General features: G+C 39.9%; 1 protein-coding gene across 8 annotated transcripts in view; it reads left to right on the top strand.

Annotated features, from left to right (window-relative positions):
• The window catches only part of RIMS1 (regulating synaptic membrane exocytosis 1), a gene marked incomplete at both ends in the record, with an annotated part of 323509 nt that overhangs the window by 162542 nt on the left and 139580 nt on the right, over window positions 1-21387 (top strand). For 5 of the 8 annotated variants that reach the window (XM_084261710.1, XM_084261706.1, XM_084261709.1 and 2 more), the window contains 2 exons: window positions 6142-6193; window positions 20120-20187. In XM_084261710.1, the coding sequence (XP_084117836.1) occupies window positions 6142-6193; window positions 20120-20187 (120 nt within the window). Of the gene's footprint in view, window positions 1-6141; window positions 6194-20119; window positions 20188-21387 lie in introns of those variants that run through there. The other 3 variants (XM_084261705.1, XM_084261704.1, XM_084261703.1) reach the window with 1 other exon arrangement.

The raw sequence follows: 21387 nt of genomic DNA, 5'->3' as shown, positions 1-21387 counted from the left end.
CACTCAGGCAGTGAATGCTAATCAGTGATGTGAGCTGAGGGCTGGTGAACAGCCAGTTTTTTTCCATCTCCCTAAAATCCTTGGACACTCAGAGGTATAATGCTGGTTCTTGCTTGTCATGCTCCAGAGCTCTACCTCAGCTCAGGTTGGTGTAAGTTTACTTCAAAACACATGGGAGACCAGGTGATTTGGTATTCTGTACAGGTTATTTTACTTAAAATATAGTATAGAAGTGCCTTGAACTTACATATAAAACCAAATCTCACAAAGACAACTCACAAATCCATTTTTAAACAGGGGTAGATTCTCAAAAGTTTCTGGTATTTGCTGTTTCTGCCAGTTTTTACATAACACACTGAACCTTGTCAACATTCCCAAGTATGTTCAGTTATCTCACATAGGGCAGGTGTTACAGCTAGTGGAGTCCTGATCGTCTTTAAGCAAGGACTTGTCTGTGGGAGGGCAGAACAGCCCCCTGGGAATGGGCATTGAACTGAACGCTTAGGAATAAATCCAGTTGTGCTGCTGTGGGGTCTTTTCCATGAACAAGTTGCTCTGAAATCAGTTCTACAAAAAGTTAATTAATCTGTTCCTGTTACCTAGCTTCAAATCTCACTGCTAAGCAAGTCTTAGGGGAGTAGCTACAAGCCACTGGAAGGACACACTTAGGAAAACATTAATTTTTGCCAGTGAGCAGATTTTTTTTTTGTAAACAAAAAAAGGTATACTGTTTACGTTTTGACTTCTTTGTATAAATGTTTCCTTTAAAATTCTAATCTACCTTTTAAAATTCTAATCTATCCTTCAGAATTCTAATAATCCCTTTCCTTTTAAAAAAAAAGCTACAACAGTAAATAATGATATTAATTTAAGGCTTGTTGTCAGGCATCCGTTATCTGTGCTGTGGTGGACTTAATCTTACTTTGACCTAGAAAATTATTAAAAGGATTAGGAAAGAATTTTCTGGCAATGCTTAAACAAACAGCATGGTTACTCCGAAACACTGCATTTAGATACATTGGGGGGATGGTGGTGGTGGTGGTGGTTTTTTATTGTATTTTAACATTTTTAAAGTAATAGAAAATTCAATTTGATAAAGATTGACCTTCTGAAAAAGTCAGTACGTGTGGCACTGCTGCTCTTAATTTCAAGGTTTATATCTGAAGTTTTTAGAATTAGAGGATCTGGGAGGCATCTGATTTGCTGGGGGAACTGGAAATTAAACCACATCTACACACATTTAGGTGTTAAGAAAAAGAAAGGGAATGAATATGAATTAAGTTGTCAAAGGTGTCCTGCATTAGAGCGATAGAATGAACTAGTGACAATTAGATATCTATTACCCTTGGCTGTATAATCTTTCAAGCACAGCCTGTACACAAATAAGCTCAAGATATGTGTTGTCCTTTGTTATGTTTTGTAATGGGTGGGAAAAAAAGAGTTTGGGAACAAAAAAAAAATAAAATAATTCTTTTATAGGATTTTGGCAAGGTGATGTGGCTAAAATAATTAAGAAGCTGTGATGACATAGGTTGATTCTCCTATTTTTGCTGTAGGTCAGGTTGGCTTCTCTTTTGGCATGAAAACTCAGACTGCCTGCAGTCTCTTCCTACAGGTACTAACATTGAATTGATTGGAGTAATTTGATTCTGAGTTCAGAAGTCAAGCCTGTAGCATGACTATCAAAGGCAGTGCTTTCATACCACCACTTCATCCCATCTTACCCTGCATCAAGCTGGGAAGAGACTTTGAATTGGCGTTTTCCACATCCCCCATGCTGTGGGGCATGAGAGTGGGGAGAAAGCTATCTCTGCGGAGACGCTAACATAACAACTGGAAATAATGGTTAAAGTTGGGAACAAAAAGAACATTTTGATACTATTTGTCAGTAAATTGAGAAGCCAGTATCTGTACATCAATCACCATTTCACTGAAAGCATCTGGCTTTGGTTAGAGATTGAATGACTGAGCAAATTGTTTGAATTAGGGCTTGGCTAAAACCAACTTTAGCTCCAGAACAGGCTATCCAGCAGGTCTTTTATAGATATTGTAAGTTAATTTGTTAAGTACTGCCCTTGTCACAAATAAAAGCACTCCACAAAATCTCTTTTCATCCAGAGGTCAGTTCATCATCCTGTGGTGTCAGAGGAAGTCTGTAAATCATCTCTGTATCTGACAGTGCAGCACTGAATGGTCTCTGTCTTGATGTCAGTAGGTCCTCCTTGGTCAAGGTCAATTATCAAAATGATCAAGCTGAGGAGATGCTGGGTTTTTATAATTGATGAAGTACTAAGATAAAAGCATTGAAAAATTACTGGATCGTGAAGGTTGCATAGCAAAGAACTCAACCACTGCATCTGTGGGATGGAGGTCCAATGTAGATTTTCTAGTGTGAGCATTCTTGTTTTTCCAGTTTCAGTGTCATTACCATCTTCCTCAGATAAGTCAAGAACAATCAAGGCAATCAGGACTGGAGGACAGAGAAACAAGAATATTGGTGGTAGTGCGGTATTAAACAGTTGACATTGGAGCTTTGAAACAAGTTATACAGGAGGAATAGAAAATGGGGTGTGTCTTCACTGGCTCTCACATACCTGGGTGCTTCCGGGGGTTCTTGTCATTTGGTCATGCTGCAATGCCCTTCTGTCTTCCAGCAGTTTTCTAGTCTGCTGCAAAATGGTGTCTGATGTTCTGTAAAACTCCCCTTAAGGACCTTTAGGAACAATGCCATCAAGCCACTTGTCTGGGATGCCAGTAGGAGGCACAATGTAGCCTGCTCTGACATGTAGGTTTACACTCTTTTTCAGACAGATGCCAAGTTATTTTACTTTCACCTTGAAATAATTGGTTCAGATCAAGGTTTGGACCAAAAGTTGTGGAGTAATGACAACGTGACATTGATTTTGCACAAGCTAAATAAAAGGCCAAACTTCTCAGCTGCAGTATGTTCCTCTGTTGATGTGACTACATCATTTCTGCTTTGGTGCTTTTGGGTTTTGCCAGCTGGCCGAGATTATAAACAGAATATGCTCATGCTTGAGTGGAAAAGGACATTGATGAGCTCTGACAAGTTTGATGGGTGTCTGAGAGCAGATATTCCTTTTAGGAGTTATGTGTCCTTTTTACCACAGTCATCTCAGTTCTTAACCTCTGATGTTTCTCAGTAATTATGAAAAGTGACAGGCTCTGCTGTGTCACTCTGTTGGAAAGAAAATCACTTCTGTATGTATGGATATACATGTCTTTGTATATTTATGTGTATAAGTCTTCCTCTTGTAAGTGATAAGTGGTCAACAATTGTCTTTGCAAAGTTGTAGCCATTTTGCCAAAGAACCTGAAAAATAGGCAGTCCTCTTAAATGGGCAACACATTACTGAAGAGAAGATGCAGTTGTGTTGCATAAGCATAGAGAGAACAGAAGTGTTTTAATTAACCAAACACAGCAATTAATCCTATCATAAGAGAGGTTGAACAATCTCATTCTATTTAAATGTTATTAGAAATTTTTATGAATGCAGGAGTATCATAGATAGATTAAGAGCTAGAGCAATTATTAGCAGGAAGATTATGAAGAAGCTGAAATATGTCAAAGTATCAGATGCATGGTGTAGTGTGCCTCAGAGGATAAGGACACTCAAATAATTTGCAAGGATAAAAACCCTCTGAGATTGCTTAGGCAATATTATCCAAAGCAAAGGTGGAAAGTGCCATAACGTAGTTTCATATTTTTACTAGGACAACGGAATGGTAACCAGATTGCAAGTTACTTTCCAGTAGCCTTGCTGCTCTTAAATGGATGCAAAAGTAAATAAACTCTCAGTGCTTGATTCTCAAATTGTCAGGTGGGCATTTGGGGCATCCAGAAAGGCTCTATTTGAGTAGGGCTGGGAGGAACGAAAGCCATCCTGGGGGCTGTGCAGTGCACACTGGGGTTCATGGCACTTTCCTGTCCTGCAAAATGCCCTTTCTGACCTCAGAACATTCCTGTTGCTCCTCTGCTCTGTTGCTCTTCAGCAAATATACCAAACACCTCTGCTATCTGAAGCTGAAGCTTTTAGACAGGGCTGCGTAGGCAGAGGGTGGGCAGATCTCCTGGCCAGCGAGAGCTGTGGGTAAAAGAGGTGTTGAGGATTGCCTGATGTGGGGGGATGAAGAAGCCTTGTGTGTTCTGACTTGCAGAGGAATGGGAGGCAGTGACAGCTTCAACAGGACAGTGGGGCACAGTGGGGCACAAACAACGTCTCTACAGTTTATTTTTTTTCCCAAACACTAGGAGAACGCTAGGAGAATGACAGGAACGTTTAAAAGAGTCAGAAAACAACCCCCATACAGTGCAGTCTCCTTTAAATGAACTGAGGTTGCAGAGAGTCGATGTTTTTCATTGTTGAGTTGCGTTCTGGCAAAGTCCCTGGCCTCATTTAGTAGTGCTGCAAGGGGAGGAGAGTATTTAGGATCCAGGTGAGGTACGTTCTAAAAATGAAGCGACGGCCTCAACACCAGCCCTGGCAGAACAGGAGGAGGTCCTTCAAGGAGAATTGCAGGTGGACCAGTGGAAGAACAGATGTGCTATGAAAGTGACGGGTACTTGGCATAGTCAGTCTTTTGTCCCTTTTGCAAGAAGGAGTTACCCAGCTTTAGGAGAAATCTGGGTGTATGTTCCCTGGCCAGTAGATGTTCAGATGATCGCTGTCTTTGGGTGTATGTAATACCTGGACATTGTTTTCCTCCAAAGAATCATCTCCTAACAAGGACAGGTCAGTGAAAAAAGCAGATGTAGACAGTTGCGTTGTCTTTCTGCTAATACTGTGCTACTGGGATGCTGAAAGTCAGCAGTGACTTGGAATGTCAGCTGTGGCTTTTGCAGTTGACTTACAGGCAAGACAGTGTATGAAAGGCAGTATTTAGTACATGGTTTTGATCATGTGATGCAGAATCACAGGGAAATAACTTGATTAAAAGTGTATTTTCATTATTACTAATAGGTCTGTGTATTATTAAAGACGAAAGAACTGTAAGGTCTCATTAGTTTAATTATTTATAAGTTAGTCCTTATAAGCTTCACTTCGAATGGCAATTTAGAAACGTTAGTTCATCACTTTTTGTTTTCTCACTTTTTAGTTTGTAAACAGAAAGTGGTTTTATAGTTCTGAGGTCCTGCAGTAGTTCCATATGCTATGGAGAAACATATATTTTTACAGAGCACCACTATCACTGCCAAAGAAATAGTTTTATTGTTGAATGGATTTGATATGGTTAAATTAGATTAAATTCTAGAGCAAATTTCCTTAGCTGTAATTTTATAATCATCTGGCTTTCCCAAATATGCTACTATGCAGGTTCTGCTTTTTTTTTTCTTTAATATGTGGTTTGGAATACAAAATCTTACTTCTAGTTCTTTCTTTAGAATATATTTTTGTTATGTAAAACTACACTTCCATGCACCCAGTTGTTATGTAAGGAGAAAAAAATTATTAAATCATCCCCTTAATTTGTAAAAAATGGTGTTTTCAGTGTTGTAAAAGTAAATCAATCTGCAGCTTGGGAAGTTTTACGTAACTTCAAACAGCCCCACTTGCTTTACAGGGTTACTTGGTTTATGCAGCTCATTAAAACTTGTCCACTGCACGACTGCTGAATATAAATAATAACTGCAGCAAGTGGTATTGATTACTTAGGTACCTGAGTTTGTGTCTACCATTGGCTTAAAAGCACTTAAGAAACTTCTTTCCTGTTCTATCTGGAGAGGAAGAAGCTTTCCTCCCCCCACCCCCACCCCCCCATCTTCCTGAGGACTGTTAATTCTGGATTTCTAAAATCATTAACCCCTTCTAGAGACTGAAACTCCTTGTCATTGCAGCAAGCGTGTACGAACTAATGCAGTAATCGATGCTTGCACTACACTGCAGAGATTTGTTGTGATGACAAGAGCTCTCATAGCCCCGTTTGGTGTCACCGGTGCTGAATGTTTGATGCTGCAGAATAATTTGGCTTAGACTCAGGACGCAGAGACCTTAGGGACTTCTTTTATATCATCTCCTTCACACCGAAGTGGATTTTTACTTCCTACAGTTGCAGCCTGGAATTCGGCAACCTACTAGATGCCAGTTGTGCTTTTTTAACCATTCTTTTGCTGATGCTGCTATGTTTGCTGGGCTTCTTCAGTTTCTGCTCCATACATTGCATTCAGGGACAGGTAAACAAGCGGCTATACAGTGTGGAGGTTTTAGATATATTTTATATTTAATGTTCTTTTTAAAAATGTATCTTTTCATACAAAGATTTCTTTAACTGCATGGTTTGAGTGGAGACGTGTTCTCTGAATGTAAAGTATTAGTTGTAGGAAATACTCAGTTTAAGCAGGGAATAAGGAACCATTTTGCTTGTAAGTCTGTTTCAGTTATGTTTATACTTTGAAGGCTTGTGTATCAAATATAATTTGACATTAGGGATGCTATGTGGCATGTGTTTTTAAACAAAACCCTGCATTTTGAAAGCACACATCAAAATATAGATGTGTTTCTGAAAAGTAATAACAATATTCTGATTCCATTACTACTGTTTAACAATTTGGAGAAGTTGTGGATAATGACTTTAGAAATTTACTTCAGGAAACACATAATCATTCCTCTATTATTTCTCTTTAGCAGAAGACAATTGATGTGTCCCCAGTCTCCTGAATTGTGCTGTTTTCTGTAGCTTTAGCAAGTTTAGAATGAAATAAGATTGTTTCTTTTATTTTTTCATATTATTTTGGGGAAAATAATCAAATGCGTAGTCACAGAAGAAGAAACTGTTTGCTTAGTGTAACATACAGTTATGATACTACTATATAAGAACAAAACCAATAATAAATATACAGTTATGGCTGTGTTGTATGTTATCTCTGCATCATCATAGTGATGCATTGCACTTTCTGATTGAGGGAAGGACATCAGCCCTCTCCTTAGGGGAGGAAAAAAAATAATCTGTATTTTGAATAAGGTCCTTGGCAAAATCACTAAAGGATTACGGGAGAAAGTGAGAGGATAGATGGATAATTGCAAATCCCTTAGGGATTATGCAGTGTGTTGCACTGTCTGTTACAGTAATTTTTGAAAAGTAATTATTTTGCTAGAAATGAATCAGCCTAAAGATTGTATGGTAGAATAAATGCTGAAAGATATTATACCCTCTGAGATATTAGAGCTGTGTTAGTTAACATATTTTAAGAAATCCATCTGTGAAATTAATTTATTTTAGTAGAGTTTAGGGGAAAAAGAAGTATACTGAGGGAAGAATAAAAGTATACTGAGATGCTATGGAGAAAATGGGGCGGAACAGCAATAATAAGAGAGCTGGAACTGAAAGAGCAGTAGAAATATCAGGAAAACAAAATGCTGCTGAGGTTGAGAAGAGACAATGGGTCAACCTTAGCTCTGCATGGCGTTTAGAGGACAAAATTGGATTAAACTGTTGGTTAAAGTCAAAGCCTTGCATTCTCTCTCACACTTAATATGTTGATAGTAGCTACATAATACAGGTAAACTATTCCTCCTTCTTCAGAGTATTCATTGTGGTAGGCAGCCATAAACTGCCTTCCAGAGACCTTTTGCATGGTTGGGGTTGTTCAGCCTGGAGAAGACTTTGGGAGACCTCATAGCAGCCTTCCAGTCCCTAAAGGAGGCCTACAGGAAAGATTGAGAGGGACTGTTTACAAGGGCGTGCAGTGATAGGACAAGGGGTAATGGCTTTCAACTGAAGGAGGGTAGATTTAGATTAGATACAAGGAATAAATTCTTTACTTTGAGGGTAGTGAGGCACTGGATGCCCCAGAGAAGCTGTGGCTGCCCCCTCCCTGGCAGTGTTCAAGGCCAGGTTGGATTCAAGGTTGTGCTGTGTGGTCAGTGGCATGCAGCAACAAATCTCCAGCCTTTGGAATAGCATGGTATTGGTACAACTAGCTCCACATCTCCCAGTTTTATTTCTTTTGAAAGCATTTGATTTTTTTGTGTAATAGACTGTAGAGTTATAAAGGACTATTAAACCAGACCATCTCTGGCCATGAAATTTAACTCTTCTCTCCTCCATAAATATACTTCTATTAAGCTAGATAATCCACTCTGAAAATGAAACTGTTTGCTGCAAGGAGACAACCTGAGGGACTGAGCTGTCATCAAGGTCATTTGTGTTTCAGTGTTAGTTAGGTGCCAAGATGCCCAGAAGACAAACAATGATGCAGAGTAAGCTAAAACCAAAAATCACCACCACCAAAACCCACAAGTTTGACCTGTGGAGGTATTTGGTGGCAAGTAGCAGGGAAGGCACCTGAGCCTGGTCTGTGGCCACTCCTGACTCCTTGAGTGTGAGGGTAATGATTTTCAAACAGCAGACAGACTTGTGTGCTATCATCTGTTTCCACTGTGATAGATGATATCCACCACATCATTTCCTGCACAGCTAGTCTTGAACTGTTTGACGTCTTTCCCTGTTTCTACATGTTGATCCTGGACTGAATGTGCAGCCATTTCCTTGTTCATTCTGAACTGGGTCCACTTTTTTACAGTTCATTTTTTAAGTTTGTATGCATAAATTTGGTCCATTCCTGGACTACATTAACTAACCATTCCTTTCTCCTTTGGGTCAAGTCATCTACAAATCTGTTTATTATCTAGAACAGTAATGACAGTATTGACTATTACTATATCCCAAACAAACATGACAGACCCTGCTTAATTAATACTTTGGAGGTTTTTTTGCTAATTTTGCTTGTTTAGAATATATTTTTCTCAATTGCTGTTTGTCTTATGCTAGTTTTATTTAGACACTTCGGTATGACTCTAACATGGCAGATTCATAAACAAGACTCCTGCTTGCTTAGCTGAAGATACTTTGCATCTCCTATTCCTATTTGTTACCTATTACAGTGTTAGGAAATGAAATTGAGCTAATTTGTTATTGGTGCCTCAATTGTTTAGGTCTTATCTCTTCTCTTACTGTCTTGAAGGTGTTTTGTTTTGTTTTAGCATTTTTTCAAGCACTGATACTAAGCTGACAGGTCTATAATTTCTAGCACTTCTTCCCCTCCCCTCTCCTTTAAAAATATGTACTGTGTTTGCCCTTTCCCAGTTTTGTGGGACTGCAAACATACTCCAGTAATTCTCAAGAAATAGCTGTTCCTGGCAGTGAAACAGCTTCAGGCAGGTCTATAAGTACTCCAGGATGGCATGTATTATTGTAGTGTATACGATACCTAGACCATTGAGCCAAATGGTAGCAGACTCTATAGTGTTCTAGAATGGCAAGTACTTGGCACTAGATATGGAGTACTAGTGCAGAATGATCTTGACTTTTCTTTCTTTGGTTTTTGGTTTGGGGTTTTTTTCATACTTTTTTGTTAGCATTACATTTTGTATGTTTCTAGTTTTGTCCTGTGTGCTTCCTGGTCCTCACTGATAGAAAACTTTCCAATGATTGTTCACCTTCTAGAAAATAAAACATTCATGACTTAGCAGGTCAGTCTTGGTATTTCTCCTTTCCCTATATTGGGCTGTTTTGGCTTCTGATATTGGTTTTACTTCTTTAAATGCTTCCATGACTGCTGGACTCCATTTGCTGGCATGGCTGCACTCTTATTTTCTGTAAGGTGTGGTGTGTTTTGTTTTGGTTTTAGGTGGTTAGGTGATTTGGGGGGTTTTGTTTGGGTTTTGGGGGATGTTTTTTGGTATAAAGGTGTTTGGTTTCTCTTCTGCTCAGCTTCCTTCCCTTTTTAAAGATCACAAAGTTTATTCACTTTCACATTCTTAACTATTTCCTCTCTACTGGTGGGAAACAAAACTCCAAAGGTACTTCCTGGTTCCTTTCCTAGTGTCAGTGATCTCTCACTGTGCACTCCAAGGATTCTTCCTGCAGTATTCCCCTCTTAACTGGAGAAATGAAAGCCTTTAAAACCTCTTATTATCAAATGCAGCATAAGGGAGGATTCCGATGAATGCTTAAAAAAAAAAAAAACCCAAACAAACAAACAAAGCCCTAACCAACCAACGAGAAAAAAACCTCAAACCCTCTCCAGGCTCATCTCCAGATTTAGTGCTCTGGAGTAGGTCCCCATCATGGTACAGCTGAAGTGATTTTTAATTTAATCACAATGCAAATAATTTCATCTGCTGTATTTCCTTGCACAGTCCTGGAGCTTAGGACAACCAAAAGCTTTTTTTTACCTCCTCAGACTTTCCTTTTCACTGTGACATTTGAGATTAATTATCTCCCCCAGTTTTCACGAAAACATAATCCTAATTTTGATTACAAAATAGTCTTATTCCTCAAGTAACTTGTGCGCATCGGTGTGATTGATTCTGCGTGTGCATGTTGGGCAAGCAACAGAAAGACTCACTGTCAATCTCCTCATTCCCGTGGTTCTGCAGATAACAAGAAACCCTACTCTTAAGTTACTGTTGTTTCTATCAGCATTTTTATAAACACTGTGCATTACCTTCTCTATCTGAGCAGAAATGCCTTTCTTCTTTGCCCATGGTAGGAGAAAATGTGTGTTTAAAGAAACCTCTCTAGCCATAGCCCATTTTGGTCACCTTCTTTGCGGCAGTTGCTAACAGGGTACTGATACCTCACTGGCCATTGTATCCATGGGACTTCTAAGCCACCGGCTGCTGTTTCACAGCCTTACATTTTTTTCTGGTATGCTTAACCTTGTGAAAATTCCTATCTACTGGCAGTGTAGAAACATCATGGGGTTTTTGGAGAATTTATTTTGAGCTTTGGTTTTATACTATAATTTGTTCATAATTCAGCCTTTAAAAAATACTAAGATAAAAAATCTTCAACTAAATCTTTTTTTTTGAATTGTCAGGGGAAAATAACAAAAGAGATAAAAATGAAAACGTTAACTTCTTTCTCAACACCTACTCAATTGTTTTAAATGTTTAAACCCAAAAGCTACAAACCAGCAAACAAAATCCCAACATACACAGCAATAGCTGAAAGCTATTTTGTTTATGAGGGCTTTTTAAAATACTATCTCCCACCTCTCCCTAAAAGGCAATCAAACCAAACAAAAAAGAAAAAAGCCAAACCAAAGCATGGAAAAAAATGTTTTGGGCTGGAAAGCAGCATGGCATACTTGAAGTGCTGGGAATTCCTTCAGAACAGCAGAAAAGTTAGTAAGAGCTGGCTGTGCTTTCAGTGTGCAGGATAGCTATCCATGTCTGCAAAATTATGAGCCCATATAACTTTCTGAGGTACGTTGTTACACATTTTGCAAATCTCATCAGTTCGCAAACAAAAATATCAAGAGGTGCCAAAGCTAAAATTGTGTTAACTATACAAAACAAGAACTCAAAACTTTAAAAATAGAAATAATAAATATATTTAAAGAAGCTCTAAATGTTGAAAAGAGGATATCTATCCATCCATCTACAGAATTAACTTCACTCAAGAGAGTAATCAAAGTCAGCAAGATCAGCACTTGGACTTAGCCATGAAAAAACAAATTTTTCTTAAATCTTTAAACACCACAGTATTAAAAGTCAGCTAATATGTTTGCCTGCTGATTTGAAGTTCTTGGTAGTGCTGAATAATTTTTCTGGTATCATCAACAAAATATGTTTAATAAAGTTTTTAAAGGAACTTCTAAAATTAATTGAGGTTCATGCATCATACATGGTATTTCACATCTGTGAGTCTCTCCGTGTTCTCCATCACTTGAAACACACTTTCAGAAGACCTTACAGGACATGCTTCTGAAGGCCATCCCTTTGTGAGCTTTGTGGATATTCTTGCACTTGGCTTACAGTGAGGAATCTTTGTTTTCAGTAATTTATAAAGACTTCTAAGAATTGAGATAATTCAAGGAGGCAGTCCACCTTGTTTTATGTTGGAAGGTCTTTTGCTCTGCTCTACACTGTGCTGGTGTGGCCTCTCTTGGAGTACTGTGTGCAGTTTTGGGCGCCACAAGACAGACACAAAAATACTGGAGAGTGTCCAGAGGAGGGCAAAAAGGATGGTGAAGGGTCTGGAGGGGAAGTCTCATGAGGAGAGGCTGAAGTCCCTTGGTTTGTACAGCCCTGGAAAAGGGGAGGATGAGGGGAGACGTCATCATGGTCTAAGGCTTCCTGACATGGAGAGCGAAGGGTCAGATGCTGATCTCCTCTCCTTGGTCACCTAAATGATAGAACCCATGGGAATAGTATGAAGCTGGGACAGGGGAGGTTTAGGTTTGATCTCAGGAGGATCTTCATTACTGAGAGGGTGGTCAGGCACTGGAACAGGCTCCCCAGGAGTGGTCATAAGTGGTCACAGCACCGAGCTTGACTGAGTTCAAGAAACGTCTGGACGATGCACTCAATGACATGCTCTGAGCTGGCTGGTCCTGTGTGGACCCAGGAGTTGGACTTGATGGTCCTTATAGGTCCCATCAAACTCAGGAGATTCTGTGGTTCAATTCTAAGTATACCTTTTGAGGAACCTTCCTGAGCCATCAGTGAACACGAGTGCAATGCTTTCTTATAAAAGAGTGTGTGTATAAATTCTACTCCTCATTTAATGAGTTCACTACTCCTTGCCTAATTATTTATGGATTTCTGGTTTGCAAATACTAATTAGCATATCAACCTGTGCTGTGCTCACAATGTAACTACCACTTAAAAAATAAAGTATTTAATCTAAAGGGTTTCAAAATAAAATGCTGGTGTTAATTTTGTGTGAGAAAGAGTATGTAATGTCCTTACCTTCTATATATAAAAGTAAAAAAGTAAAAATAAGCTTCTGTGTTCAGTGTGTTCTGGATAAGCCCAGGTTGTCAGTTATCTAGCTCTGAAAACCTACTCCACAGACCTTTTCTCAATGATTTTCTGTTACTCAGAAATTTAATTATTAAAGACACAGAAAAGCAATTTTGTATCTCATCATTATGTATAAATGCCTAAATAAATATTGAATTGGGGGAACAATTTAGGAGGCTGGCTCCAGTTTTGGGAGCCATAGGGGTCACAGGCATGTGGTCCAAGTCTGTACTCCAAATATTATATGCTCAATATTATATAAGTATTATATGCATATACATTACAAAAGGTAGATCCTGTCAAACTAACCTGATCACCTTCTATGACAAGGTGACCTGCTTAATGGACAAGGGGAAGGCTGTGGATGTGGTCTACCTGGACTTCAGTAAAGCTTTTGACACGGTTTCTCACAGCATTCTGACTGAGAAACTGGCTGCCACTGGCCTTGACAGGTGGACCCTCTGCTGGGTTAAAAACTGGCTGGCTGGACGGGCCCAAAGGGTGGTGGTAAATGGAACAAAATCCAGCTGGAGGCCGGTCACAAGTGGCGTCCCCTGGGGCTCAGTCCTGGGTCCAGTCTTGTTCAACATCTTTATCAATGACCTCGATGAAGGGATTGAATGTTCTCTCAGTAAGTTTGCAGATGACACTAAACTAGGAGGAAGTGTTGATCTGCCAGAGGGTAGGGAGGCTCTTCAGAGGGATCTGAATGGGCTGGACGGATGGGCTGAGACCAATGGGATGAAGTTTAACATGGCCAAGTGTAGAGTGCTGCACATGGGACATAACAACCCCATGCAGCGCTACAGGCTTGGGGGAGACTGGCTGGAAAGCTGTCAGGAGGAGAAGGACGTGGGGGTGTTGGTTGATTGCAGGCTGAATATGAGCCAGCAGTGTGCCCAGGCAGACAAGAAGGCCAATGACATCCTGGCCTGTATCAAAAACAGTGTGGCCAGTATGTCTAGGGTAGTGATTGTGCCCCTGTACTCGGCATTGGTGAGGCTACACTTCCAGTACTGTGTCCCAGTTCTGGGCTTCTCACCATCAGAAGGACATTGAGGTCCTTGAGCGAGTGCAGAGAAGGGCAACCAGGCTGGCGAAGGGCAAATCCTATGAGGAGCAGCTGAGGGAGCTGGGGATGTTTAGCTTGGAGAAGAGAAGGCTGAGGGGAGACCTTATCACCACGTACAACTACCTGAAGGGAGGTTGTAGAGAGGTGGGCGATGGTCTCTTCAGCCAGCTGACAGGAGATAGGACAAGGGGAAATGGCATGAAGCTGTGCCAGGGCAGGTTTAGATTGGATATTAGAAAAAAAATTTTTACTGAAAGAGTTGTCAGGGCCTGGAACAGGCTGCCCAGGGAGGTGGTTGAGTCACTTTCCCTGAATGTGTTCAAAAGAAGGGTTGATGAGGTACTTAGAGATATGGTTTAGCATAGGATGGGAATGGTTGGACTCGATGATCTTCAAAGGTCTCTTCCAGCCTTGTGATTCTGTGAAATATATGTAAATTGTCGCTTGTATGGAGTACTAGTCTTTATTTGAACTTTGGATTCTTACAGTACGTTAGCATTCAGCTTTTAGGACATGTGCCAGCAGGGAACTCAAATCCAATGCAGTTATATATTTTCTGTACAAAATAAAACCTAAACATCACAGTCATGCGGTGCATTCTTCCCACATACCACATGAGCCAGCCTGTCCTTGAACAGCATAAATGGTAAAACACAGACCTCGTTCTGCAAGGGTTTAAGTTCTTAACTGTAGGCATCTGAAGTGGGTTAATTCGAGAGCAAGGAGATAATGAGCATTTTTGTGAAGTTTTCTGTATAAATAGGCATTAGGTAGCTTTTGAACTCTGCTTGCCTCTTAGATGTGAGGGCTGTCTGTCAAGCCAGGGTATTCATGTGTTTTCTCTTTTTGTGGTGAGTTAGCAGCTTGACTGTAATGATTTAAACATCCATTTTTTTATCTGACATGATAAAATGATTAGCATCTTTTTTCTTTCCCTTGGGCACAGGAGTACTTTCTTGTTTAACAGTTTGACCTATAAAATCTGTAACGGCAGATTGATATTTTCAATGGCAGTAACAGTGTGCTGAGGACATTTATCAGTAGCATGTAAAGTTTAGCTTATGAAAACTCAGGCTATAAAGGAGGAAGGCAAGCAAGCTGATACATGGAGTTTCTTTACATTCATGGTAACTTTCTGAATGTTTATATATATAAGGTTTCTATTTATTTTTACTTTGGGAAACAGCTGATCATTTCAGTGGTCATTCAGTTCCATGGGGACTGTGGAAGGGCATAACAGAGCATGTTCCAGGTCTTTGATAAGCTTTATTGTCTGTTTAGTACAAGTTATATTTCACTCTAAAAATTAGACATAAATGGCCGATGCATGTGTTAATTAGAGAGATCTAGTCTGAGTGTATGGAAGCCAGTTTGTGCCTAAATTTCAGATGCAGCCTCTGAAAATAATGAAGTTTCCTAGTTATGTGATAAACCTGCTTTATTAATTAACAGTTGCATGTTAGGCTCAATTAGGTGCCTAACATGGCTGACGGACTCTGAGCGTTAGACCGTCTGTTTCTTGTCTTAAGTAACTGCTGCAAATCTAGCGCGTCTGGATTTGAGCAAGATACCAGAAGCATGTTCTTTGCTGAATATCAGTAGACTCTAAATACAGTCTGGATGGATTTGGGGAAAGATCTTGGGGTATTTTATCTCTGTTATTCAAGACTCTTTGGAGATGAGCACGACCAGTCATACACGATAATGGACTTCCTCATTCATTGTGCCTGTTTTGGCTTTGCAAGAGATACAAGGCTGTCATTCCCAGAACTTCTCAGCTTTGCAGGATTTCACTTGAAATTGCAGTATCCTAGCATTGGCTTTTGGTATGGTAGTGCTGCTGAAGACGAAGTATTTTAGAGAATTTTTTTTCTTTGTGGTGTGAATTTTGCTTTCCCTTTATTTCGAAGGCGACCATCTTACAGATATGAAAGCGACCACAGTTTATATTAGAGTCTTACTCCCTGTCTTAAAATTTGATTGAAGATTGCAAAAGACTTCTGACAGAAATAAAACACATTTGTGTCTTCTAAAGTGGATTTATTATTTTATCCATCTGTGTCCAAGTGGAAAGTAATCGAGCAGTAGCATGTTAATAGGAAAAATATTTCAGTGCTGGCAGAATACAAGTTTTGAATTTTTCCCTCATGAGAAAGGTTTTATAAATATATAATTGTTTCATTCCATTGATTTTAAGTAAATCATGGATTATAACTGCACATGCATTTTTAATACTATGTTTTAAATTGAGATATATTTTTTATGTTTTAGAAATGTATCAGTAAAAGAATAATGGTACAGTATGTATATTTATTTGTATGGTTTTAAATTTAAAGTATTGTTTAAAAGCAGTTTAGCCCTGTAAATCATTTATGTGCTCCTTACTCCATAATGTCTTAAATTTGTCTTATTTTACTAATTACCTTTAGTAACTTGTACCAGTGGAGAGAGTCTGTGTATAGATCTGTTTGTTTGTTTGTTTGTTTTGAGGGGGTTTTTTTTGGGGGGAGGGGGGTGAGAAAATATGAAATTTAGAAAATATGCTCTTAGACTATAAGCTTTTGTGTGCTATTTACCTATATAATACTAGTTTGGTAGATTTTTTTTTTTGTGTAATTAGACAAATAGTGAGTTCTGGGGTATGGCAGTGCAAGAATGGCATAAATATGTACTAAGTAAAGAAGGAGCAATACCATAAGGTGATCAAGGACAAATTATTTTTTTGAGGTGTAGCTGTAAAAAAGTGCTTAACTGCAGATGTCAAGATCATGGTGTCAGTGTGACTGGCATAAAATATTTTTTAAGCTCATTTCTTGATTTTGTTCCTTTATGTTTTGTGTGTTCTATTCCATGAATGTTTATGAAAGCGGATTAACTGGCGCTTTAGGTTGTAAAACCCTTTTTACAGTTGTAGATTCAACTAAAAGTTTGCATGCCACCAGTCTGTTTCATACTGGATTTTAATGGGAATTTAAGAAGTCAGTCATTTTTCAAGAACCTGAACTTTTTTCTCCCCAATTCATACATTTTTGCAGCTTTTAAAATACTCCTCAAATTGTAGACCTACCACTTTCACTGAAGAATTTTTATTTGAAAGCTCACTTTATGCATTCCTGGCATATCATCTATATTCCAGTTCCCTACAGCCATGTTTGCAGTGCAGTTCCTGATCTTAGCTTCTGAGGGCAGAGGGCAAAAGGACTGTGGTTTTGCCCAGCTGAGGTAGATGTAGGTGATGACTTGGAACTTACCGAAATGCTGAAGACGGGAAGGGTGAAAGGGGCAGACAGCTGAAGATGTAGGTGTGAGGAGTGAAGCTTAGTATCAAGGGGTGTGAGAGGAAGGAGGGATCAAAATACAGTGTGAAGAGAGTATACCAAAGCCAGAAGTCGAAGGAGACAGAAGATGACAGAATGTTAGAGATTGGAACGGACCTTGAAAGATCCTCTAGTCCAACCACCCTGCTAAAGCAGGATCACCTAGAGCAGGTTGCACAGGAACCCATCCAGGCAGGTTTTGAATATCTCCAGAGATGGAAGACTCCACAAGCTCTCTGGGAAGCCTGTGCCAGTGCTCTGTGACTCTTAAAGTAAAGATGTTTTTCTTCATGTGATGAACAATGGCAATACGAAGAAGGAGGAAAGGCAGACAAGGTTAAGTAGTTGGTGAGGAGGGAAGATTAGCAAGTAGGAGGCAAGTCAGGAGACACATGAGAGGATCTTGCTACAGTAGGTACTTGGTGGGTAAAGACACATGAATCAGGTGGTCACGGGTATGCCATAACCAGGCAGAAGAACAGCAAGGAAAGTTGGTGCCAGAGACTTAATCTGGCAAAGGAAGAAAGTAAAAAAAAACCCAGGGAGCAATGGGTACAAGAGCAGAAAAATCATGGAGTGCTTGGACACACGCTCTATATGCCAGAGCTGACATTTATTCCTGCCACAGACCAGCTCACAAAGGAGAGAGTTGCTGTTCAGTCCATTATGGAAAATTGGAGAGCTCTGTGCCAGAGCTTACTGCCAGCACTTTGGGTGGCAGTCGTCTTTCTGAATTTGTTGTTGTTCATGTTGCAATTTGGAAGTCTATGATGGTGCAAGGAATGCTGCTAAAAATAAAACTGAAAAGATCTTTAATGTGAAAAAGCTCTCCAGAATTGCAGAACTGCAGTAGCTAATGCAACCGCAAACTGCCTCCTATTATGATAATAATAAGCTCATTAAAAATAAGCTTGTGCATCTGATTATGTAGATGGTAAGCTTTTAAAGATTTTATGTATTATAGAGTTGTACAACTTGTATTTCATAATCAGCATCTAAATATTTAGAAAAAGAGAGTAAAAAATAATAAACTCTTCATGTAAATGTGCATTTTTCCTTTGTCAGAATCCTGCTTTGATTAGGCTTCTCTTTGATACCTGTGTGTTAGTAAGAGTAGCAGTCTAACAGTAGTATTAGGGAGATGTGTTTTCTAAAATAGTGAAGATGTATTGCCTAAAATGTACATAATAAATAAAATATGTTTTCTGAAGGTGTAGATCGTATCAAGAGTGCAGAGGGTATTGGTAATAAATATGTAACTTCAATGGTAAAGTAGGTTTTTTACTCGATGGCTTTTAAATGATCGGTAAAGAGTTTGTAGGAATGTTGTTAGGAAAGCCTGTGAGGAGTTGTTCTGTAACAAAAGCTAGCTCTGGGACATAAGAATGTAAAGACATGAAAGACAAATTGCTTACAAATCAAAAAAAGCACTATTATCAAACTATTCCACTAGAATATTTTAAATGACCAAGTTCTCTGCCCAAGTGTGGGTGAAAAGGTGCATGGGGTTCAGGTGTGGATATAAACCTGAGTGAGAGGTGACTGTATTTCCTTCAGGGCCTAAAATTGACTTCAGATGTGATCGTTTAAATATTTGTTTGGTGGGGATTTTGTTTGTTCACCTATTTAATGGCATTTTAAGCTAAATGGCAGAATCATCTTTTTCTCAGATAAAACTAAAAAATATCTCTTGGTTGTTTCAGATGAAGCTTTTATATGCTACTTTTGTCACAGGAGAGCATTAGAAAGAATTATTGTTCTCATTTCTCATTCCACTAATGCATTTTTGTTAATACACTGCAACAATGCCCAAAGGAATGAAATAAAGCCAAGGTTCAGAGCTCACAGGTATATTCTGTTTAAAAACAGCTCTAGAATAGAGACACTTCAGACTTCTTCCTGCTCTGTCAGTCTCACATTTACCCTTCTGTTGGGTCTATCTAGCCTGCATGACTCTCCTGTGTCCTTCCCAACATCACCTGCACCCTTCCTCTCTGTAAAGAAGATTGCACTCTGAGTTGCACTCCTGCTATTCCTGTCTCATCCTTTTCCTTCTTGGAGTGCACAGTTACATCAGCCCTCTTTCTCTCAGACAACTGCCAGCGAAGTCGGTAGTTTTTTTTGCTACGAGTTCAGCCTTCTGTGGTTGTAATATATTTAGTCAAACTGTGGTTTCCTTTGCTTTCCATAAATCTGTGTATACTCTCTGTGGTGTTACACTCTGCCACATTTTCTCCAAAACCCTCCCCATGGTTCCCCTTCTTGGCGCAACGGGCTCATGGCTTCCAGACCGCTGTAATTCACGCGTTTATTCTTGATGTACATTGTATATAAATCTGTCCCAAGCAAACTGAGACTGTAGCCTCGTATCTGTTGTTGGCACTCTTTGCTCTATTTGTCTGGCTGTTTTACCTGGTGCTCTATTACCCTTTACCAGCTCCCATGCCTCTCTGTCTGTACAATATCTGTTGTCACAGTATTGATCACCTACTTTGCAGGTTCTTGAGTGCCATTGACTGTTCTTTCCTTAACTCTAGCTAAGTGCCTATTTTGTGGAGTATACTCTCTCGTGTCAGCATTAGCTGTAGTGCTGTGTGTTTGCTACGTGGGGGTGGGAAGGGGGGGAGAGGGGAGGAGCGTGAATGCGATGCATTAGGGTCCATTCTTGGAAGATGACTGGGCAAAGTCAAAACCAGTCAGAGTGCACTACTGATTCTGAGGTGCAGTTTGTGAAAAAGCAGAGGTCACAATAAAAAAAGCAGTATTATGTGGTTTTGGTTTTATATCACTAGGCTTTATTGTTTTCAATCTGAGATGTTAATTTGAATCATAATTCTGGTTTTGTATTTCCTTCCTCAAACTGTTGCACATTGGAATTCATGCATGCAGAAGTAATCATTCATACATGTTTCTCTGTTTGAGGGATTACACATTTCTTTCTATTCATATTCTTCCAGGTGACTTGGATTATTACTGGCTGGATCCTGCCACGTGGCACAGCAGGGAGACATCCCCAATTAGTTCGGTAAGAAACAGGAAAAAGGAGGTACATAAGTATGAATGTTTGCTGATTATTTCAGTTCAGCGTAGATGTTGTGTTGGAAAAATAAATCTCTACAAATTACCAAGGCCGGTTCCAAGTGGTGTCCCCCAGGGCTCAGTCCTGGGTCCAGACCTGTTCAGTATCTTTGTCAATGACCTGGATGAAGGGATCGAATGTTCCCTGAGTAAGTTTGCAGATCACACGAAGCTGGGAGGAAGTGTCAGTCTGCTTGAGGGTAGGGAGGCTCTTCAAAGGGATCTGGACAGGCTGGATCGATGGGCTGAGACCAACGGTATGAGGTTCATCAAGGCCAAGTGTAGAGTCCTTCACATGGGACTTAACAACTCCATGCAGCGCTACAGGCTTGGGGGAGACTGGCTCGAAAGCTGTCAGGCAGAGGAGGACCTGGGGGTGTTGGTTGCCTGCTGACTGAATATGAGCCAGCACTGTGCCCAGGTGGCCAAGGCAGCCAACAGCATCCTGGCTTGTATCAGAAACAGCTTGGCCAGCAGGTCCAGGGAAGTGACTGTGCCCCTGCACTCGGCATTGGTGAGGTCGCATCTCGAGTGCTGTGTTCAGTTTTGGGCCCCTCACTACAAAAAAGACATCAGGGGCCTGGAGTGTCTCCAGAGGAAGGCAACCAGTCTGGTGAAGGGGCTGGAGAGCAAATCTTACAGGGAGCGGCTGAGGGAATGAGGGTTGTTCAGTCTGGAGAAGAGGAGGCTGAGGGGGGACCTTATCACTGCCTACAGTTACCTGAAAGGTGATTGTAGACAGATTAGTGTTGGTCTCTTTGCCGAAGTGACTGGGGATAGGACAAGGGGGAATGGGCTCAAGCTGGTTCAGATTAGACATTAGGTAAAAAATCTTCACTGAAAAGGGTTATCGGGCATTGGAACCGGCTGCCCAGGGAGGTGGTTGAGTCACCGACTCTGGATGTATTTAAAAGACGAGTAGATGAGGTGCTCAGGAATATGGTTTAGTAGAGGACAGATGTGGTTGGACTTGATGATCTCAAAAGTCTTTTCCAATCTAGTGATTCTGTGATTTGATTTAGTGGATCATGGAAATTGAAATCGGAAAGACAATTTCATCAAAATTTCTACTAGTAAAATTGCCTGAACTTTAACTTGAATTTAATTATTTCATAGACATGATATTAGATTTCATTACACACTAAAA

This window comes from Gallinula chloropus, assembly GCF_964237585.1.
Source record: "Gallinula chloropus genome assembly, chromosome: 3".
In the NCBI taxonomy this organism is placed as follows: Eukaryota; Metazoa; Chordata; class Aves; order Gruiformes; family Rallidae; genus Gallinula; species Gallinula chloropus.
The sequence above is the reverse complement of the archived record's forward strand: the minus strand, read 5'-3'. Positions and strand labels throughout refer to the sequence as shown.